At 52.9% G+C, this 23,469-nt stretch overlaps 1 protein-coding gene and 1 long non-coding RNA gene across 2 annotated transcripts in view; one reads left to right on the top strand and one right to left on the bottom strand.

Annotated features, from left to right (window-relative positions):
* UMODL1 (uromodulin like 1) overlaps positions 1–23,092 on the bottom strand; it is a 77,767-nt gene extending 54,675 nt beyond the window's left edge. Inside the window, exons 1-6 of the mRNA XM_070466810.1 lie at positions 23,017–23,092; positions 18,283–18,525; positions 10,710–10,871; positions 9,096–9,217; positions 6,555–6,741; positions 4,428–4,568 (exon numbers count right to left, since the gene is read on the bottom strand). Coding sequence (XP_070322911.1) covers positions 4,428–4,568; positions 6,555–6,741; positions 9,096–9,217; positions 10,710–10,871; positions 18,283–18,525; positions 23,017–23,092 — 931 coding nt within the window. The remainder of the gene's footprint in view (positions 1–4,427; positions 4,569–6,554; positions 6,742–9,095; positions 9,218–10,709; positions 10,872–18,282; positions 18,526–23,016) is intronic.
* On the top strand, positions 11,558–18,304 carry LOC139034816 (uncharacterized). Its single transcript, XR_011487384.1, has 3 exons — positions 11,558–11,706; positions 15,187–15,300; positions 17,881–18,304. It is a non-coding gene; the product is annotated as an uncharacterized lncRNA (long non-coding RNA).
* Positions 23,093–23,469: the final 377 nt, after the last annotated feature.

The following is a 23,469-nucleotide window of genomic DNA, read 5'->3' as shown; positions in this document are numbered from 1 at the left end:
GAGGGGGAAACTTCTAGTTTAAAAAGTGACATCAGAGACACCATTACTAATGGGTGAGCATGCATGCATCCAACTGTTTTGTGGGGATGGACTCTAGCCCGCCAGGATCCTCTGTTGTGGAATTTTTCAGGCAAGAATACAGGAGTGGGTTGCCATTTCCTCCTCTAGGAGAATCTCCCCCATCAGGGATCAAACCTGAAGCCTACTAATGGGTAGACCTGATTTAAATTGTAACTCAAACCGAAAAATTATGACAATGGTGAGACCACTAGAAAGTTCAACACACTGTTCGATGACATTAAGGAATTATTGCTTTGGTTTTTTAAAAATCTCACTCTTCTCTCCTAGGAATTCATTCTGATGTAGTAACAGATGAAGTGGTTTGAGGAAGGAGACTTCAGCATAATGGGGATGGGGGAGGAGGGGGTGGATGGAAGAGGGAATACAAAACATGGGTCCTAGGAGCATCACCAGATTATCTGTTATCCTCTTCTCTCTGTGTGTATACTTGTCTACAATTTTCTAGAGTAAAATATTATAATTCCCTGTGGTCTTGCTGTGTCTACACCATGTGGGCCCTGCCTGGCTCTGCCTCCTGTCCCCAACCTTCCTGCCTGGCTCCACCCCCACCGGCTTCCCGATTCTTGAATTCCATGCTGCTGGGCCCTGATTCCTGGTATTCATTTCCTGTGGCCGCTGGGAAGAATTACCACACACTTTGGGCTTCCCTTGTGATTCAGACAGTAAAGAATCTTCCTGTAATGCAGGAAACCCAGGTTTGATCCCTGGGTTGGGAAGATCCCCTGGAGAAGGAAATGGCAACCCACTCCAGTATTCTTGCCTGGAGAATCCCATGCACAGAGGAGCCTGGCAGGCTACATAGTCCATGGGGTCTCAGAGTCAGACGTGACTGAGCGACTAACATTTTCACTTTGTTCTTGTTCAGTTGCTAAGTTTTGTCTGAATCTCTGAGGGTCTCCTGCAGATGCTTGAGTCAGCAGTAATCTGCTGATAGGGGCACTGGCATCTGCGGTCCTGGGAGATGTGTGTTGGCCTAAGTCCTTGTGGAGGTCACCATGAGCCCTACCATGTAGACCCCAGGACTGAGTTGCCTCAGGGCAACCAAACAACTAACCGGGAGGGAGCTTAGCCCCACCCATTAACAGAAAATTAAAGATTTACTGAGAATGTCTTTGCCCACCAGAGCAGGACCCAGTTTTCCCCCACAGCCAGTCTCTCCCATTAGAAAGCTTGCACAAGCCTCTTCTCCTCCATCAGAGGGCAGATAGAACAAACAAGAACCACAATCCCACCGCCTCCAGAATCAAAACCACAATCCAGAAAACTAACCAAAATGACTACATGGATCACAGCCTTGTGTAGCTCCATGAAGCTATGAGCCAAGCCGTGGAGGGCCACCCAAGACGGATGGGTCATGGTGGAGAGTTTGACAAAACGTGGAGAAGGGAATGGCAAACCACTGAAGCATTGTGGCCTTGAGAACCCCATAAACGGTATGCAGAGGCAAAAAGGTATGACACCAGAAGACGAGCCCCCAGATTGGTAGGTGTCCAATAAGCTACTGGGGAAGAACAGAGAAATGGCTCCAGAAAGAGTGAAGGGGTCGACCAAAGTGGAAATGATGCCAGGTTGTGGGTGTGTCTGGTGGTGAAAGTAAAGCCCTTGCTATAAAGAACTTTCACTTTAGTGGCCGAAGACAAGAGAAATGTGCTCTCACAGCCCTGCAGGCCGGAAGCCTAACATCGAGGTGTGGCTGCAATCCTTCTGGAGGCTCCAGGGAAAATCATCTCTTTCTGCTCTAGTCCCTGGAGGGGCGCACACCCTGAGGCTGGTGGTCCCGTCCCACCTCCAAGGCCAGCAAGGCGGCTCTTCTCCCCTCTCTGCCTCCCTCGTCATATCTGCTATCTCTGGCTTGGAGCCTCAGCCTCTCCGTCCCGAGGAGTCTGTGATGACATTGGACCCACCCAGATTATCCAGGTCACCTCCGTGTCAAGGTTCTCAGCCTAATCCCACCTGCAGAGCCCCTCTATGATGTGAGATATCCTACTCACAGGTACTGGGGTAGGAAGCAGTCATTTGGGGATCATGGCTCAGCCCACCAGCTCCTTCTGTCTCTTGTCAGTCTCATGACTCCCTCACACTCACAAAGGTCACCCCACCCCAGGGGCAGCCCCAGCCACTCCACCTGAGACAGCGCACCTGCCCCATCTCTTTCCTACACCATTTTCCTCCGTAGCAGAACTGTTGCACCATAATTTGTATCATGTTTGTCCACATCTTTGTCATCTTCCCCACTGAAATATGAGTTCCCAGGGAGCAAGGGAATCTCGGACTCTGAAGAATCCCAGCTAGAGCAGTTAGTGACTGGCATGTAATAGGTGCTCTTTAAAATGTATCCGGTAAGTGAATGGATGTGCTCCTGACCCTCAGTGCCCTGTCGGTGCAAGCTGAACCCTCTACCTGTTCATCTCCAACCCACCATTTGAAGCTGTGAGAAACAGTGTGTCTCTTCCACTGCACACAGATATGTTTTGGCATCACCATCTTCAAATAAGACCCTCCTGGAAGCGCAAAGAGTCGGACACGACTGAGCGACTGAACTGAACTGGAAGCCCACCTCTTCTCCAGATCCTGCTTAATCTCTCTGAGCCCTTTCTTGGTAAATGTCTGTAAAGCATCACCCATTCTTGACTTCTGGGTATCATCTTTCCTGCTTTTCCTTCCACCTCACTTCACTTCTGCAAGCCCCTGCTCCTGGAGTCGTTTAGTCGCTCAGTCATGTTTGACTCTTTGCAACCCCATGGACTGTAGATAGCAGGGCTCCTCTGTCCATGGGATTTTCCAGGCAACAATACTGGAATGGGTTGCCATTTCCTTCTCCAGGGGATCTTCCCAACCCAGGGATCAAACTCATGTCTCCTGTATTAGCAGGCATGTTCTTTACCACTGACCCACCTGGGAAGATGTTTAAATACATGGTTTCTTCCCTTCTCGCAACCAGCCCAGAGTTCAAATGCCACTTGTACGTGGACAACCCAAGTTTACTGCATCCCAGGCCCTGCTCTGAGCTCCAGCCCCAATGATCCAACACAGTCAGCACCTGGCATCTCCACTTGCTTTCATCTCCATCTCAGTTTAAACTGTTATTGTCAAACATGATTATAATAACCCTAGTCTTGCTAGTTCATTTGCCATCTATTCATGGTTACACCAGGACATACTGCCTTGTTCCTCTCTTCCTCTTCGGCATCTCATTAATCAGTAAGTCCCAAAGCTTCAGTCTCTAAAATGTTCCTTGAATCCACCTCTCCTCACTGCCTTTCACCACCTAGATTCCAGCTCTTTGTGAAATACAATGATTTCTCACAGGAGCCAGACACATACACCAGTAGCTGGTTCACACCTGTCTTCCGCAGGAGATGACCCCACGACCAGACCCGCACAGAGCTGGGACTTCCTTTCAGGTGTGTCCACCAGCGCTCGGCACTTCCATTTGCCATCTAGTTGGTTGCTTTAAACTGCTTTTTTAACCAGTTTGAACTGGTGTGGAGTTGACCCTACCAACCCATGGACAGTCCAAGTTATTCCTGGGGACCCAGGGCAAGTAGTAATCATGCCGCCTTCACTCTTTGAGTCCGCATTTAAACAATAAATTATACAGGCATCCTGTTTACATACCAGCCTGGAGAACATCTGGCATGTTCTCTACTGAGTTCCCCGAGAGCAAAGATTATGACCTATTCATATATCTGTCACAGCATATTCATAAATGTTTACCAGCATCTAGCATGGTGAATGGCACATAAACAAACATTTGTCAACTCAGAGAAGATAAGAATAGCCCACTCTTTCACAGGGAACTCTACTCAATATTTTGTAATACCAAAAAAATCTGAAAAATCATATAAATATATAAATATATATTTTTATAAATATAATAAATATAAATAATATAATAAACATTAAATATCATACTATATTAAATATAATATAATATTCTATGATATTGTTGTATAATTTTAATACAATAACATAATAAAATCATATAATATATACAATATAATATATAATAATATATAATGTGATAATATTAATATTATAATAAATACACATTTATATACATGTACATGTACATATATAAAACACACACACATATATAACTGACTCACTTTGCTATATACCTGAAACTAACACAACATGCTAAATCAACTACACTACAATTAAAAAAAAGAAAAGAATAGCCAGCTATGAGGTCAAGAACACTCAAAAGAACTAAGTGAGCCTTCTTATCTAGAAGCCAGTCTTTCCCTCTTTGCCAGAAGAGAGGGTCTTGCAGTCAGAGGACCGTCCAGCCTGCAAGATTCCTTAAGGCCCTCCTTCCCCACCCGGAGATCCCGGTCGCTCACCTGCACACGTGCCGTCCAGCTCCGGGGGAGACGAGCCGGGTGACTTCATGTAACCCACACACTGGTGCGAGCCCTCCACGTTCAGACACAGTTCCCTCCCCGAACAGGTGTTGAGTTCACCATAGGAACACTCGTTCACGTCTGCGGAGAAGAACAGGTGAGGATGCTCATCGGGGCCACCCCCATCAACCTCAAGATGTGTCACACGAGCTGAGGAAGTGGATGGCGCTGCGGTCTTGGGGGCCCTCTTAATGTTCTGACTTAGAGGCCCCATCGGCCACAGCCTCCTCCACCAGAGCAGCCAGCCCGCAGCTCAGGGCACAGCTGTGGCCTGAGGAAATCACTTTAGGGCTGTGTTGAGTCTGAATTCATGGGGTCCGGGCATCCTCCCCATGCATCAGCCCTGTGGGCAGCACTGTGTGGATGGGGAAAGAGGGCAGAGCAGCCTTTCTGTGCAGAAGGGGCCTGGCCCTCCCCTATCTGGTGGGAGCACAGCTCAGAACAGGCAACCAGGCTTCTCCATGGCCAGGACAGAGTGACAAAAGACAAGACCATTTATCTAAGCCATACAGAAAAATACCGGCATCTCCCGCCAAGTACCAACCCCCTCTCTTGGCCACAGTGAGGGGCTATCCATTCTTTACCAACCCTAGCACATCTTCATGCTGGCTGCCCCTTCCTGTGGGTAAGATTTGTTGAGATACCAGTCACAGAATTACCTCTGCTTTGGGACAGCATCCAAGCTAGAACAAGTCCCACATCCTCACCCATTCTTCTCCCAAACCACCCAATTCAAGCTGCACCTATAATGGATGTTCTCAGATGCCCTACCCCCAAGATGCAAGTGATTGAGACACAATCCCTCCTTGTTCACCTACAGGAGAGTTCTCAGGGTCCCCCCGACAGAAGCCTGTCAGAACAGACAAGACAAGCACTTGGGGCTTATGGACACTGCTTAGTCTGGTTTTTAAGAATAGTTGTGGAATTTGAAGATAATTAAATGCCATCGTTAGAGCTTTCCCCAGGCTTCCCTGGTGGATCAGTGGAAAGAATCAGCCTGCCAATGCAGGAGATGTGGGTTCCATCTCGGGGCCGGGAAGACCCCCCTGGAGAAGGAAATGGCAAGCCACTCCAGGATTCTTGCCTGGGAAATCCCATGGACAGAGGAGTCTGGTGGGCTATCGTCCACGGCCCCTCAAAGAGTCAGACATTACTTAGTGACTAAACAACAGCAAAACAGCTTTCCCCAGGCTGCAGACTCTGGCATCTTGGTGTGTGACCTCCAGCGTCCTGGAATGAGCTGTCTCACAAGAGTAGCCACCCTCCCAGGGACACAGCAATCTTCAGCTGCCTCCTGTAGCTCGAAAGAACCTTCTACTGAAGTCCACCCATCTGCTCACAGACTGGCCACAGCTACTTTCATGCCACGTGGCAAAACCAAGCAGCTGAAACAGCCCATGAGGCCCACGGCCAAAAGAAAATTTACTATCTGACCATTTTTCAGAAAGTTTGCTGACCCCTGACATAGAAACACACACACGCACACACACACACACACACACACACACACACACAACAAATACCAGGTAATTTCTTCCAAAAACACATCAGTGTGCTTCACCAAATTCAGCTCTATATAAATTCTGGTTCAAGACTCTTTGGGGACTTCCCTGATGGTCCAGTGGTTAAGAATCTGCCTTCCAATGCAGGGGACCCAGGTTCAATCCCCGGTCAGGGAACTAAGATCCCACATGCCACGTGGCATGGCCAAAAATATCTTTCTAGATACAAGGATGTCCTTGGCAACGGTGGGAAAGAGACTAGAGGGCAATCTGGGACCCCAAGAACAGATGACGCGGGTTACTTGTGGGCTGTTCTGGGACTCAGCCTCCAGTCCCACTTGGATGGAAGGAGAAACCCGTTATGAGAGGTGAACAAGGTGGGGTGAGGGGAGAGGAAGGTGATGCTGGTACAGAACCAGTTCTCAAAATCTTGGCTTCAGCATCTAGAGTGTAAACTTCGAGCTGGGGTGAGCCAGAGGTGAGTACGCCCTACCCCCCTATTGGATGATCCTCCCAGCACTCCTGTGGCCCCTGACCCCAAGGGGACCACTGAGGGAAGCCCCACCTTGCACTTGGACATCGATCACTTCATAGATGTGCTTCACCACACCGTCCAGCACTGCGGAGACACGGGCCACGGGCACCGGCCTTGGCAGGCCCAGCAGCAGCCAGGACACTGTGGTCAAGGTGTCCCTCCCGGCCGAGTGCAGGTGGTGGACAGTGGTGTCCAGAGGCTCCAGAGCACTGGTGACCTGTGAAACCAGGGTCAGAGCATCATGCGGTAGAAGGGTACCCCATCAGGTAGACTGGGAGAGGATGGAGGTCCAGAGATCTTATAGGCTGTACACATACACAGAGTGCATGCACACACACACACCATTCTCCTGTGCAAAAAAGAAAAATCTCTACAATATTTTTATTTCTGTCTTCATTCCAATAGAAGTCCTGCAAACCAGATTATACTTTGCAGCTGAATCGTGTCCCCCGCCCCAACCAAAAACAATCTCCACATTGGAGTTCTAGCCCCCCAGCACCTCAGAATGTGACCTTATTTGGAGACAAGGCTGCTGCAGATTAATTATTAAGATGAGCTCATTAGGGTGGGCCTTGCTCCAACATGACTAGTGTCCTTCCACCGAGGAATTTGGACGCAGACAGATGCTGGCAGAAGGAAATGGTGTGAGGACACAGGGGGAAGCCAAGAAGAGATCTGACGTGTACCCCCGCCTGTGCGCTCTGCCACGGTAGCCCCAAAAAGAGGCACGGGTCAGTGTGGGACCCCCCCAACCCCTTGCAGCTGACAACAGAGATTCAGGTATGGAATTAGGTGTCAAGTCACGTCTGATATTTTCTGAAGTTTAATGATCCCTTTTCTCATTCCACTTGACTTCCTTTTGTTCCAGTCTAGTATCTTGACATCTCAAGGTATTATTGGCCTTGGGAAGCCAGGAAAAGCAGCATGACCAACAGGCAGAAGAGCCTCACTGAAGCAGGCTTTGCCAAGAAGCTCCCGAGTCTCCCCAGGGAACCAGAAGGTGTTTTGGGGGCACCAAAGCCTGTACCCTCCTCGGCAGGCTTGAAACCCTTCACGGGGGTCAGCAGAGCTGAAAGCCAACACCAGCCTCTTGCAAACCCCTTAGTCAGAGTGCCTAGCATTTGCTACAGTCAGGAGCCCATGCGGACAGGCTTCTCCGGCAGGGAGGAAAAACCCTACACACACGAAGAGTTAAAGGGTGACAGGAGACAGTGACATACAAAAACCAGCAACCACAGCAGCTCAGAACCTACCCAGATCAGCATCATCTTAAGCTCTTTACATGGACTGTCTAAACCTCACAGACACTGTCTCAGGTAGGATTATGATGATTTCTGTTTAACAGAATCTAAGGCACAGAGAGGTTAAGTAACTTGCCCAAGGTCACACAGCTGATGAGTGACAGTGTTGGGATTTGAATCCAGGCAGTCTGGCTGCAGACTGGCCATGTTCTTACTGGCATACTGTGCATCGCAAACTCTGCAACAAGCTAAGGAGAGACAGAAATCTTTCCAGTGGACACTTCTGGGTCAAGGTGATGACTGAGAGTACCTCTCAAGCCAGTTACTTGACAGCCCAGAGCAATGAGAGGGAGTGTGCCTTCTGTTTGGGGCTCACCCTAGCCAACTCTGGGTCTGATGTCATGGCACATGGGACACATCTGTGGGGCCTGATGGTCAGGCGGGACCAGCCACGCCCAGTGCACAAGGAAAACAGGCAGCCCCTTGTTCAGGAATCATCAAGCATTTCAAGAGGCAATGGCCGAGCATCTCTCCAGGTGAGGGCCCTTCAGCGCCTGTGGGGGATTGTGTGGGTCATTCGTCTGGGAAGCTGGGCCTGAGGTCAGACCACCATATAGGGCAGGCACCTCACAGTGGGTAACGGGCAGTGCCTGCCCCTGCTGGCTGGGTTCCTAGGACCTGGGTGGGGGCGTGGGGGACACCCAGAAGGTGAAGATATCCTGCTGGTTGGAGGCGTTGCTGAGGCACCAGAAAGTTTGAGCTGTGTCTAGGCTGGGGCTCCCCAGGGGGCCGGTGTCACCCCTCAGGGAACCTGTGGCTTCGCCTGGAGACAGTTTTGGTTGTCACAGCTGGGCACATTTTGTGCTTAGAGCCAGGCCTGCCACAAAATTCTATGGGACAGGCAGCCCCACAGCAAAGACCCATCCAGCCCCAATCATGGATGGTGCCGAGGGGGTGGAGCCCTACCTAGAGGCCCCATTCGGCACCTTCCAAACTTCTGAGATGCTCCCTCAATCGGGAGCCATAACTCGGGATCCCTAAGGGAGGTACTCAAGGGTACAGCTCCAAGGCCTGGGCCGGCTGCACCCAGCACGCTGTGCTTAAGCAACAGACCCTGGAGAGAGGAGGAGTTCCCTGCTCCACGCCGTGAGGGTGCGGGGCTTGTATACTGGGTACCTCAAAACACGCCAAATGGCACGCTTGCAAGAGTGCATTTTGTTGCATGAAAATCATACCTCTTTCAAGCCATTTTTAAGGAAGATCTCACTTTTGGCTCAATGGCACTCACTTGGGGTCACTCATGGAGCTCCTTCCTCCCCCTCCAACCTACCATGGAGTGTAGGAGCCTCATGTGATCCAGAAGCCGTGGGTCCACCTGCTGGAGCTCCTTGAAGTCCATCTTCACCACAACTGTCACGTTGTACCAGCAACCCTCCCGCTTGCTGTCTGGAGCTGTGCGAAGGAACGTGGGTGAGCCACGGGCCCAGGACAGGGTGGGGTCACCAGAGGTCACTGGGGCGGTGTGGCACACTCCCCCGCCTCCTCTCCAGGCTCCTCTCATACTACAGATAATCCTATGTATACTATATAGTATATTATTACATACAATGTATACTAGATAGGCTTCCCTGGTAGCTCAGATGGTAAAGTATCTGCCTGCAACGCAGGAGACCGGCGTTCCATCCTGGGTCAGGAAGATCCTCGGGAGAAGGGAATGGCAACCCCTCCCGTGTTCTCGCCTGGACAATCCCATTGACGAGGGAGCCCAGCAGACTACAGTCCACGGGATCGCAAAGAGTCAGACACAACTGAGAGACTAACACTTTAACTTCACTTCGATACTAGAAAATACTGTATATATTATTTATAGTATATAAACTATAATGTGTACAGTATGAGTATCATTATATATTACATATAATATAATACCCCCTGGACTATACAGTCCATGGAGTTCTCCAGGCCAGAATACTGGTGTGGGTGCTGTTCCTGTCTCGAGGGGATCTTCCCAACCCAGGGATTGAACCCAGGTCTCCCGCATTGCAGGCAGATTTTTGGCCAGCTGGGCCGCCAGGGAAGCCCAAGAATACTGGAGTGGGTAGCCTATCCCTTTTCCAGTGGATCTTCCCAACCCAGGCATCGAACTGGGGTCTCTTGCATTACAGCCAGATTTTTTTTACCAGCTGAGCTACCAGAGAAGCCCTGTAATATAATACAGTAAATTATATACTCTATTACTTTATACTATGCTAAGTTATGTGCTATACCAATAAATAATGAATTACAATATATATTGCACCATATATAATATGATGCATGTGTGCTCAGTTATTCCAAGTCTTTCCATGGACCATAGCCCACCAGGCTCCTCTGTTCATGGGATTTCCCAAACAAGAATACTAGAGTGGGTTCCCATTTCCTTCTCCAGTGGATCTTCCCAAACCAGGGATTGAACCCGAGTCTCCTGTGGCTCCTGCATTGGCTAGCAGATTCTTTACCTCCTAGTGCCACCTGGGAAGCCTATATAAAACATATACAATTATATGTGTTTCCCTAGCCCTGAACCTTGACGATTGCCTTCTCCTAGGGTCCCGCCAGGAGAACCTGAGAACCAGGCCATGGTCCTGCCAGACACAGTGGTCCGCATGGGGCTGCACCAGCTGACAGCCCGACACCACCCAGCTCTGACACAGCTCAGCTCCCAGCAAACTCACCGGAGCCCCAAGGGCTTCCCCTGTCAATCTGGGGAAACTGGGGCCCCTGCTCTTCCGGGAACGTCTTCCCCACTCAGGGCATCTGTGAGCACACGTCCCCCTGAGGGGTCAGTGGCCAGATATTGATGAGTGGAACAGGCCAGACATAGGCTGTAGGCTCCCTGTAAAACCCAGGCTGCTGCTTCCAGAAACCCACCGCCCCCCGCCCCCAGATCAGGCCCCTGCCCTACCTGGGGCTGCAGGGGCTGAGCAGCGGTGGCCCCCTGATGAGGGGCAGCACTTCTGAAGACCAGGACAGTCAGCATCCAGGGTGCACGGCAAGGCGGACGCTTCCAGCCCCACCACCGGGCAGCTCCCAGGTCTGGAGGCAAACTCCTGAGACCGGTTCAGGGCTGGGGGGACAGGTGATGAGGTGATGAGTGATGAGTGGTGCTGGCTCTAGAATCCCCAATGGGACACGTGGTGCTACATCCAGATGCCTCTGGGCAGAGGGATCCGTCTGCAGCTCTGAGCCACGCAGAGCAACCCACTCAAGGGCCTCGCCACGCCCTGCAGAGGAGCCATTAAGACCGTTTGCTCTGACTCTAATGTATCCTGACCAACTTTTCTGGGAGGAGGGCAACTTTGGCTGGGGGCCTGGGTGTCCTCTTTCTCTTGGCCTTAGGAGTCCATGTACAGGGGGCCCCCACCACCCCCTGAGAGGCCCCCTTGCTGCTTTGCGTCTTAAGAGCTCACTCACTCATCCAGTATTTACTGAGCACCTACTATGTGCCAGGTTCAGCACAAGGTGCCCAGCACCCAGGAGAAGGCCAGAGGCAAAGTCTCTGCCTTCAGGATACTTGGAGTCCAGTGGATGGGGGCCAGTGTACAAACAGAACTATGGGAGTTCGAGCAGATGAACACTGTGGGGAGGAAGGCAGGGCCCGGAAGCAGGTGGGCAGAGAAGACTGCACTGTAGAGAAGCATCTATAGGGCTCCAGCATCAGAGGCTTCCCGCTGCCTGCACCCATCACCCTGGTCCACACTGCACCATCTCTCACCTGGACCATCACAATGGGCTCTCAGACAGGCCCCTGCCTCCCCGGCAGGCAGGACACAGCTCAGACGAGCATGTCAGACTGCCGTTGGGGAGGTCAGCGAAGCAGGATAGGAGAGGGAAGGAACAGAGAATGTGGATGATTTCATGGCGTTGGCCAAGGGGTGGAAAGGTGCTTTGTCAAACTGCAGGTACTGGGGGCTCTACATATGGTGTGCGGCAGCTCCAGTCCCCGAGAGCCACCTGAGGGTCCTGGAAGATGGGGACACAGAATAACATGAGATGGGGTCTATAGGAGCCTGCAAGCCATCAGCCTTTATGCCTGGGCAGGGGGCAGCAGTGTGCAGAGTGAGGGGTAAAGGCAAGAATGAGGAGTGGGCCTGGTGATGGCATAGTGGGTGAGCAGGTGGGCTGGGTCAGGAAGCTACAGGAAGAATGGGCTTGGGCGCAGCCAGAATTTGGCTGTGCAGATGGGAAGCTTGGCAAGCCTTCAGGGCCTGCACATGGAAATGTGGGCAGCGTGGACTGTCGCCTCCCCGGTCAATTCCCGGGAGGTCCATTGAGGTCAGGCAGCAGGGCTGTGGGCTTCACGTCTCCAGGGCCACCACTCACAACGTGCTCTGCGTGGAGTGATACAGCTCTGGGCAGACAATGCGGATGTGCAGGCAAGAGCCCGCAGGAAGTGAAAATGATGTGGGGGGGGCGGGGCGTGTGGCCAGATGTGATTGGAGCCACCATGTGAGACTCGGGGAAACCAGTGCCCTAACCCTTAGCCAGGGGCCTGGGGGAGTCATGAGTGGTCTTTTAAAGAAAAAGGGCTTTTAGCAATCTAAGAATCTGCAGGGTCCTAGGGGATGTAGCCAGGAGCCAGGGTGCCCATATTCAGGGACAGAAAAGCACAGAGGATAGACAGAGCGGGAACCTGGGAGAAGCTGGGTGTGCTGCTCTGGAGGCAGGTGGCCAGGTGTGAGCCAGCGCTACGGGACATCCAGGCATCGGGGGCAGCAGGGCTGACCCCCGGGAGAACCTGTGGGTCTGTGCAAGCCCAGCAGTGGATGGAGCTGAAGGCAGCATAGGACACCAAAGGCTTCACAGCCCTGAGCTCCAGGGGGCTAAGAGCAGCAGGGAGAAAAGCACCAGGAAGGTGAGACCCCAGCGCCAGCATCCGAGAAAGGGCCTGCATGAGGTCTGGCTACCCACCCGAGGATAAGTGCTCCATGCCAGCATGAATGTCACTCAAACCCATCTGGCTCCCGCCCAGGTCCACATAAGGCTCTGTGTCCCACACAACATTCAGAAGCACAGCTCCAGGCCCCTCAAACCCCTGGAAAGTCAGAGGAGGCGTGACAACCGTGCTCTGGAAAGACGCCTACAGAGCTGGGGAGGACCAGTCCCTGGGGGGACTTGTGGGCTCGCCGGGTGGAAGGGAAGTGCTGAGTACTGACGGTGGTCCTCTGGGGTCCCCTGAGCTCTCTGCAGGGTACTCCACAGACAGAAAAGAGGGAGTGGCCCCTCCTGCTGGGAACACATCACCAGGGCAGCTGCATTGGCCAAGGAGGAGAAGATTTAGCTGCTGAAACACATGCAGAGAGGGTCCCCATCAGCTCTCTCCTTGTGGAAGCTGAGTCCGGGCTTGAGGGTCATTCTCGGGAGTGCTCTCCTCTCCACGCTGCCCTTGGCTCCTTCCTCACTTCCTAATTGTCTCGGTGGCTAGTCCAATGTCTGAAGTCCTGGAGAAGCGGCCACACAGGGAGGGTTTTGGGGGCATGAAGAACAGAAGCGCAGGGCAGCCCAAGAGGCGGGGCTGGGATGGAAATGCGGAAATCCCTGGAGGGCCACCAACCAGGGGTCCGGAGCTCTGTACTTTCTCGCCCATCATAAAAACCAGCAACCTCACCACTGAAGATATTTGATACATGAATCTGAATGTATTAATAACCTGGGCCCTGGGACAGAAAAGTGATGTTGGGGGGGAATGGAAATCCAAATAAAGCATGGAGTAGAGCTGACAGCAAGGCACCCGGGTTGGTAAATGCACCCTGGAAGTGTCAGAACTAACATTACGGACTCTGGGAGAGGAGGCGGGGGACTTTCTTTACTGTCTTGACAAATCTTTGTCTGGAAATCTAAAATTATTCCCAGCCAAGAAGGATGAGCACTGAAGAATTGAAGCTTTTGAACTGTGGTGCTGAAGAAGACTCTTGACAGTCCCTTGGACAGCAAGGAGATCAAAGCAGTCAATCCTAAAGGAAATCAACCCTGAATATTCATTGGAAGGTCTGATGCTAAAGCTGAAGCTCCAATACTTTGGCCACCTGATGCGAAGAGCTGACTCATTGGAAAAGACCCTGATGCTGGGAAAGATCGAAGGCAGGAAGAGAAGGGGATGACAAAGGATGAGATGGTTGGATGGCATTGTCGACTCAATGGACACGAGTTTGAGCAAGGTCTGGGAGTTGGTGATGGACAAGGAAGCCTGGGGTGCTGCAACCTGTGGGGTCGCAAAGAGTTGGACACGACTGAGCAACTGAACAACAGGAGGTTTATCTGAATGAAAGGAAAATATAGGACACGAAGAAATACCGACTTCCCAGAATGGTTGCTTGATCACGATAGAAGTAGTTTTGAGTTACAGTCTGTCTTAATTTGAAGGCTTCTGGTGGTTTCTCTCTGTCCCTCAGGGCTGGCCAGCCTACGGAGAGCCCAAGAGAACAGTCAACAGTTCCAGCTTGGTAGAAAGTTAAAAATCTGCTTCTCCTTCCCTAACCCGACACAAACAATGCCTCCGGACTGCCCAGCACCTGGCCATCCCAGTTAGTCACGGTTTAATGAAATAAGGCAGAGCTTTCTATCTGAGCCACCGCCCTGAGGACTCGCCAGGGCCGGGGAGTCTGATCCACTCTGGAATAATCAGATTATACTCCTCCTCACAATCCTCTTTCCTCAAAGGGACCCTGGCCATCAGCCCAGGAGATGGGAAGTTTGGGGTAGGCTCCCAGTCCAGCGGGGTCCAAGGCGTGTCGTGTGAAGGAGACCAGCCATGCAGGAACTGCAGGTATTGAGCGTCCACTGCGATGCTCGGTCCTCCTCTGAGGAATCCATCCTGGGTCAATAGTCCAACTTGTGTGCAGCCGTGTTTGCACCATACGTTACCCATTGTAGCATTATTTATAATGAAAAAAAAAAAAACTTGGAAACTACGAGATGTTAAGCGGTAGGAGATTGCTTAGTGCTGATCCATCCCTATGAGGTAATGCCTTGTGGGCATTAAATCATGCTGGAGAATGCGATCCATTGACACAGAAGATGTTCCAGATAAATTGCCAAGGGGTGAAAGCGTACAAGAAAATGTCTTCAACAGGGTGACCATGCTTTTGTAAAACGTCTGCCCTGAAGGAAACTAGAAGAAAATGTTAACAGTGGTTATTCTTGTGGGGCAAGGAGGGGGGTGATTATGGGCAATTTCCCGTTTTTTTTTTTTTCTCTCTTCTTTGTTTCCAAATTTTCTCCACGGCTTGTGTATTCTTTTTTTTTGTATTTTAAGAAGACATTTAAATAAAACCATGTATGGCTTACCATTGCTTTCAAAATGTGGGACTTAAAAAAATTGAAAAGGTCATCTAGACTGAAAAATATGCCACGTGTTCTCATAATGCTCTTCCCTTTTTTAGGTCCTTAGCTGTTGAGTGGGAGGAGAAAGAAGAGAACAAGGCTGAGGTTTTGGTGCTGCTGAGAATGAGACCTCTGAGCTGAGGTTGCTGAGATGTGAGAAGCCCCACACCCAGGTGAGCTGTTTTCTGCCCTCCTCCTTTCCCAGACACTCTGGCTCCTCCTGTGGCCACCACGTCCAGGGGCTGGCCTCTGCCGGGTTCTCTGATGATCAGTCCCAGGCACAGGTCTCCGTGCACCACTTCCAGAGACTTCTCACTTCCGGTTCCAAAGAGCCAGGCTGTCAGGAGGCATCATGAAACCAACTTTGGTCCAACATTCAGGCTTTGATCAGAGAAGCCAGGCAGGCGTGGAGAGAACTGAGCTGCCGGTACCCATGGCGTAAACTCTTCCGACCGGTACTTTCCAGCTGCCCACGTGGTGCCCCCAAGCTTGGAGGTGGGGGGAATCATATGCTCGCCGAGGACCTCACAAGCCATAGCGAACGAACGCTGCCGGTCCCCGCCCTAGGTCTGCCATCACACACCAGCCCCCTCAGCAGCCGCATTGCCCAGTGGGGTCCAGACACCGAACCAGGACTTTCCCAGTGGTCTCTGGGCCCAACACCACACACTGAACCCATCGGGGTTCAGGGAGACTCACGCCCGAGTCTGCCCCCTCTTGGTCCAGGCACTCGCCTTCCCTGGTCTCTGTCCCCATCATCTCCTGTCCAGTGGTGACCAGGAATCTCCACTGAACGTTATAGGATGCCCGCAATCAAGCCCCCTTTTCCTCTCTCTTCTCCATCCTTCAGGGATCCTGACTGGCTCCTCTTCATGATGCTTCTGGAGCAACCCTTCTAAGGTCCGGGGGGACTGTGGACCCCCCACCCCATCTCAGCCCCGTTTGTGGGGCCTGGGGGGGCCTTCTGGGTGACTGCTCCTTCTGTCACTCCCACCGCCTCCACCCGCTCCCCACCCTCAAAAACCAGCCACCCCACGACCTGCAGTTCCCAGAGCAGATCTGCCCACGGGACTCTTAGCTAGAATGTTCTGGGCCTCTCCCACCTGGTGGGTTTCTATTTAAAGGCACTAACACTTTAAAAGTGGGGCTGAGGCCCCAAGAGGATGGTCTGCTGGGAAGAAACATGAGCGGCAGGTTCCTCCCTGCCTTCTATCCGGGAGAATTCGCTTGTGAGAATTGCGGGGCAGCAGACGGCAGAGAAGGGGGACTGCTGGGGCTGAGTGGGGCCAAGAATGCCTCCGGCCCTCTGGACTTGTGACCTCACCAGCCCCATGACAACCAGCAGGTGGGAAGTGTGGCCCCCACAGGTGAAGGTGGGCGGGGCATGGTGGCCCCTCCATCAACCAGAATCTGATGTTCCAAGCCAAGTGCCATGAGCCCCAACTAAGGCCTCCCCAACATGGCATCCCCTGCCCAAGAATAGGGTGCTCCCAGGGCGGGGGAACCACCCTTTGTACACGTGGCCCTTAGAGACAAGGAGAGCGGAGGGGGCCCACAATCAGCGCAGGAAGAGACTCCTCGGACCCAGCACCAAGGGACAGCCCCCCCATTGCCCACAAATTTCCCTTTAGGGAACCAGCATGCGCACACAGCAGCCGCCCAGCCCCAGACCTGATGCCCCCGCCCTTCCTGGCTTTTACTGGTGGTGGCGTTGGTAACCGTGGTGTCATTTCAAAGTTGCAGGGAGAGGTACGCTCCTCAGACCTGCTCACTCTGAGCTGTCCAGTCATCTCTGAGTCTGGCCTCTGAGCGGGGTCAGTGCAGATAGCTCTCCTGACCTCCGAGGGCTTTGGGGACCTGAGGGGAGGGCAAGCTCAGAAGGACTCTCTGTGCCACCCACGCAACCATCCGCAGGATATGACTGATCCCCGACTCTACATCTTATAGCCCCCGGGGTTGAGGGTGCAGGGTCCACACCTAGCCTGCTGCCTGTCCTGGCCTCCAGCCCCGGCGCTGGTGCATGTGGGACCCTCCCTGCACCCTCCCAAGCTGGCGCTTTCTGCTTTTGGAGGTGGTGGCCCTTGCATCTCAGGGTGCCCCATGGCCTCCCACAGAGCCCCACCCTTCTCGCTTCCCCTCCACCATGGGTGTGGGGATGGGGCTACCTCCTGACTGCTCAGAAACCCATCTTAGCTCTGGAACTGACTCAAAGTAATGATCACACCTCCCCCACATTCACACATGCACCCGCCTGCACCCTCGCCCTGGAAGAAGTCTGGGAAGTTCCCTTTGGGTCAAGAGGCTGAGCCCCAAACCCCCACACAGTCTGGTCCCCTCAATCTCAGACACGGCCTGGACCAGCCACACCAGTGCTGGCCACCACCCCAAGCATCTTTAAGTCACACAGAAAGGATAAGAGGGCCTGGAGGCCTCTGGACAGTTTCCATCGCTTACAGATTGGAGTTAGATAAGGATTTCACAGTCTTTAGAATGAAAAACTGGCTGCCAATATAGAGGAGATACAAATGCTGGTTCTCAAACTTAGCTGCCAGCTAGAATTCCTGGTGCACATTTGTGCCTGTTAAGCGCTAAGTCACGTCTGACTCTTTGTGACCTCACTGACTGTAGCCTACCAGGCTCCTCTGTCCTCAGGATTCTCCAGGCAAGGATACTGGAGTGGCCGTTTCCTCCTCCAGGGGATCTTCCCAACCCAGGGATCAAACCCTCATCTATTATGTCTCCTGCATTGGCAGGGAAACCCAAGAATTGCTGGAGGAGCCTTAAAAAAAAAAAGATCTCCGTGCCCAAGCTCTGCCCCAGATGGAATCCATCAGTCTCTGAGAAGGGACCCAGCCATCAGCATTTTTAAAGCTCTGGGGACTTTAATATGCAGCCATGTCTGACAGCCAACACCCATAACAGGTTCTCAAGGTGGGGCCTCATACCAGCTGCATCAGCACCCGTGAGAACGTGTACTCCACACCTGACCCACTGGATATGAAACCTTGGGCTGAAGCCAGTGCCCTGTGCTTGGGCCAGCCCTCTGAATGACCCAGCTGCACACAGGAGGCTGAGAAGCAGCATTCCAGAAGGAGCTAGTCAGTTCGGGGCTAAGGGCGTGAACAGTGGCTATCCCAAGACCGGACAGGACTCACGCAGAACACAGTAAAGGCCCAGCTGCTCGTAGCCCTCACAGCAGTCAGTCACATTCCTGGGCTCCGGAACCTCCACTGCCAGGTACCGGGTCTGGTAGACGGTCTTGGGGCAGCGCCGCCAGGGGATCCAGCCGCCGCAGGGAACACGGGTCAGGCGGGACATCTGCACAGCCTCCACGCTCTGCACTCTCCGGGTCACGCTGTAGTTGCACAGCCGGAAGCCCAGCAGAGAGAGGCCTTTTTCTACGAGGAAGGGAGCAGGATGGAGAAACAAGAGAAGAAAATTCCAGGATCAAACCACCTGAGGGGTCCTCTGCAAGTCCCCCGCTTCTGCAAGAGCAGGTGAAGCAAAACCCCTGCACAGGGCAGACCCCAGGGGATCTGCCCACTGGCCTGTGTCTGAGAAGGCAATGCAGGCATGGAGGCTCAAGGGATAAAGCATGACACCTGTGCTGAGCAATCCTCCTCTGCAAGGCAGGAGACGCCTCCCAGCCTGACCCTTGCTCCCCATCCCAGTGGTGCTGACTCTACACTGGAGGGAGGGATACACAGGAACCAAGAATCTGGGGCTCATGTACTGGGCTCTGCTGTGCGTCCTCAGACTCCCTGGGCCAGAGAGACGGTGCACACCTCTCATCTCCACAGTAAGGGCTGTCACGTGCAACATGAATACATAGCAGTTCCCTCAGTGAATACACCAGCCCAACATGTGCTGGGCACACTGGCGGTGACACCCGTTTTGGAATGAGATGGAAAATAAACACACAGGTCAAGCTCATGTGAGATGTGCATAGATGGTAAAGTGCAGTCTGACTGTTGCTATCATCAGCAGGAGATGAGGGTACGGCGCCTGCAGTGAAACATCCAGGTAGCCTTATCCTGGCCTGAATGTCTTTCACCTGTAGCTTGGCTCCTGGGCACAGATGCCCATGGCCTTCGCCAGCATCATGACTTGGTTCTCAAGACCCTGTGGCACCTGCTCCCACCAGCCCCATGCCTCAATGTCATGGACCAGCTCACCTGGGGTCCTGGGTGTTCTACCTGCCCAGGGAGCCTCTACTGCCGCATGGAGCAGGGACCATTACTATGGGCTGAAGGATGGTGGCTGTCGTTCAGTGGCTCAGTCGTGTCCGACTCTTTGCGACCCCATGGACAGCAACACGCAGGCTTCCCTGTCCTTCGCTATCTCCCAGAGTTTGCTCAGAATTCATGTCTGTTGATTCAGTGAAGCTATCTAACCATCTTGTCCTTTGTCGTCCCTTTCTCCTCCCGCCCTCAATCTTTCCCAGCATCAGGGTCTTTTCCAATGAGTCAGCTCTTCACATCCGGGCTGAAGTGTGTCCCGCCCCAAAATCACACACTGAAGGTCTAAGGCCCAGGACCTCAGAATGTGACCTTAATTGGAAGTAGGGTTTCTGCAGACATAACTGGTTGAGATGAGTTTATACTGGAACAGAGTGGCCTCTAATGCAACATGACCAGCGTCCTTATGCGAGGGGAAATTGACACAGGGAGATAAGATGGGAGATGAAGGCTGAGATCAGGGTGATGCTCCTACAGGTCAAGGTCACTCAAATCACAAGCAGTCCCAAGTCCCCAGAAGCTGGGGAGACGTGTGTCTAGGACAGACCCTCCATCCCAGACTTAGGAGGAATCCACTGTGCCCACACCTTGATCTTGAACTTCTGGCCTCCAGCCTGAGAGGAAATAAATCTCAACTGTTAAGTCCCCAAGGAATCCCTGGTGGCTCAGTGGTAAAGAATCCTCCTGCAATGCAGGAGACCCGGGTTCAATCCCTGGGTCAGGAAGAAGGAAATGGCAACACATTCCAGTATTCTTGCCTGGAGAATCACATGGATAGAAGAGCTTGGCAGGCTGCAGCCCTTGGGGTCGCAAAGAGTCAGACACAACTCAGCAACCGAACCACCACCACCAAGCCCCCCAATCTGCGGTGCTTTGCCAAGGCAGACCCCAGGGCTGACACGGGGACCATGGGGTGCCCTCCACATTTGAGGCTACTGTGGGACTCGCTGCATTCATGGGCTGTCAATGAAGGACGAATGAATGACTTGACTATATCTTCAGTTTTCATATACTCAACGTCATATAGAACTCTAAGCTCTACGAGACTGGGTAGGGGCTCTATGTTATAGTGTAAGCCTTCAGGGCAGAGCTCAGAGGGGACATCGGAAACACCTTCATCCCCACGCCAGGACAACACCCCTGGAGACTCCCACCTTTGCCCTCCTGGGTGCTCAAGTGCGCAGGTGCTAAGTCGCTTCAGTCGTGTCCGACTCTTTGTGACCCCATGGACTGTAGCCGGCTAGCTCCTCTGTCCATGGGATTCTCCAGGCAAGAATACTGGAGTGGGGTGCCATGCCTTCCTCCAGAAAATCTTCCTGATCCAGGGATTGAACCTGCGTGTCTTACGTCTCCTGCATTGGCAGGCAGGCTCTTTACCACTAGTGCCACCTGGGAAGCCCATGGGTGCCCACAAGCATGCAGAAAGCAAGGCTTGGGGGTTGGTGACGCCCAGAAGAAACGAGGCCAAGCCAGCCCTCATGCCCAGGCTGGTGGGAGAGCCTGCAGCCTGCCTCTGGACAGAGCCGGGTGCTGAATCCCACCACCCCAGAGCGAGTCTACTCCCAAGCCACATGGTGGCCTCCCTGGGGATGGCCAGGCCTCTGGGGGTGGATGCAACCTGCACCCACCAAAGAGCGGGCCCCAGGAAGCCTTGGGAGCGACCAGGAGGCCCCTGGCTGGGTGGGGTAGGGCAGCAGCAGGCGGCTTCCGAGGCCAGAGCTTAGAGGTGACTGCGGGGGCTGGAGAAGACACGCAGTGAACAGGGTCACCGTGGAGCAACGGGGTGAAAAGGACAAAGCTTCCTGCGTGGAGAAGTTGGTGACCTAGACCTTGTTTTTCATCTGAACTGAAGACAAGATGCAACCACTGATAAAGATTACTTCTCTGCCTCCAGAAAGCCTCTGGGCCTGATCATGACAAGGTCCCAGCTGATCCTCAGCAGAGCCCTCCTGCACACAGGCATGTGCACAGACGCACACACACATGCACACAAACACACAGCAGATACACACTCACATGCAGAGACACAGGCACACATACAGACACAAACAAACAGACACAAAGACACACAGACACATAGAGACACACAGACACACACAGAGGCACACAGAGATAGATACAAACTCACACACATACACATACACACACTCGCACACAAACACACAGACGCAGATACAAACACACACAGCAGATACACACACGCAGAGACACAGGCACACATACAGACACACACAGACACACACACACAAATCTTCCAGACTACACTTGCCTCTCCTTGTTTTCGTTTTTTACATTCTGCTGGAGGCCACCAAGTCCTCCCCAGGCCTGGCTTCTTGCCGGAGCCCACCACAGAAACCACTGGGCATATTCTGCTGCTCAACACATCCTTTCAGGAGCACAGGAGGCGGGGTTCCCAGATTCTAATCCCAGAGGGAGAAAACCTAAGTGCTCTGGTGGGTGCTGAGGTCAGCACTCACACCAGCTCCACAAATGCCAGCCGTGTGGCTCTGACCTCATTTCATGTCCTCTCAGCACCCTGGTCTTGCCTCTTGTAAAATTGTAGCTGTGCCTGGGACTGTAGGAGGATTAAATGACATCACGGCCGTCACCCCAGTCTGTGGAACCTGGGAGCAGATAGACCTACAGCCCTGATGGACCATTGAGCTGCCCCCACCCAAAGTCCTCAGGCGCACGAAACACCCCCTGAGATCTCCTCTGGCTTCCCGACAGTCCCATCGTCCTGCCACTGACCTGAACGATGTGCAAATTACTCATTCTGGAGGAAATACCAAGTTTTCTTACAAAATCACAGTTCATAAAAAAGAAATAAGAAAATTCTGCCTAGTGGTGAAGAAATTTTAAACCAGTTCAAAACTGAAACTGAGAATAGGAACAGAACGGCTCTGCTTGAATTCCCAACAGAATAAGATGGATGTGTTGGAGAAAATGACTTAAAAGCTTTGCAATCTCAGTGCTCTGAAATCTGGGGCTTGAGAATCCCAGTGTGTTTTTGGCAGCTGACACATGTCTCTAAAAGGCCCTGGATGTGTTCTTCACCCTTCACATATCCCTGGGCCACAAGCTCCCTCATTTAATGTCGAGGAAATGGGGTTGGCAGAGCCCCAGCTGAGCGGGAAGACCCACATCCTGAACCCCCCTCCCTGGTGGGGGAAAGTGGGTCAGAGTCTGGGTTTAGGGCAGGGTCGTCCTGGTGGAAATCTTGCCCTTGGCCAGCTGTGTGGCCCTGTGTGCGTCCCTGCCACTCTGGGTCTCCCTCCCCTCTTCTGTAAATTGAAGACTAATGTGCCAAGGCTCCAGGGACTTCAATTCTCAGTCTCCAGGCATGTGCTACCCTCAGCAGGTCTATAGCATCTGTACTGCTGGCAGAAATGCAGAGCTCTGGGTCCCACCCCAGACCCGATGACTCAGAACCTGTCCTTGAACCCCACTGACCCCCAGCTGATTCCGAAGCATTCTCATCACCTCTTTTGCAGTGACAGAAAATTTGCCCGAAAAGGAGCAGACCCTGACTCTCCCAGCAGGTGCATCTGTGCCTGCCCCCACTCTCAGCAGGGCTCTTGTCCTCAGGAGACCCTCTCCTGGGAGCCTTTGCCCCTCCAGCATCACCCACACAGAGCCCAGACCCCTCACCTGTGAAGCCGCTGGCCTGGCTCGGGTTCACGATGATGACCAGGGCCAGCAGGGCCAGCCCAAGGGTCCTGAGCATGGCTGGGCAGTGGTGGTGACTCCGGATCTCTCCTGAGTGGCAGCACGAAGGGGCCTGGGCTGCCTGGACCCAGAGAGAGGGCCCTTCTCTCCCCAGCACCACTGACCGTGGCAGTGGCTTCAGACAGGAGGGACTGCCGGGAGCAGTCCCTTATGCCCGCTTGTGAACACCAGCCACCACTGTGGCCGTGTCCCCCGGGTCACCAGGGTGTCATGGCCCATCCTCCATCCAGGCAGATGGCATCTCTCAGGAAAGGTGAGTACCCACCTGCCAGACTACATCGCTGGGTCCCATCTCGTTGTTACGCAGAAAACACATCTCAGACCCGAATCTGACTCCCTCCATCAAGTCCAAAGTATTCTCTTACCTTATCATAG

The sequence above is a fragment of the Odocoileus virginianus genome, chromosome 4 (assembly GCF_023699985.2).
Source record: "Odocoileus virginianus isolate 20LAN1187 ecotype Illinois chromosome 4, Ovbor_1.2, whole genome shotgun sequence".
Classification (NCBI taxonomy): domain Eukaryota; kingdom Metazoa; phylum Chordata; class Mammalia; order Artiodactyla; family Cervidae; genus Odocoileus; species Odocoileus virginianus.
This window is presented reverse-complemented; position numbering and strand designations above follow the sequence as displayed.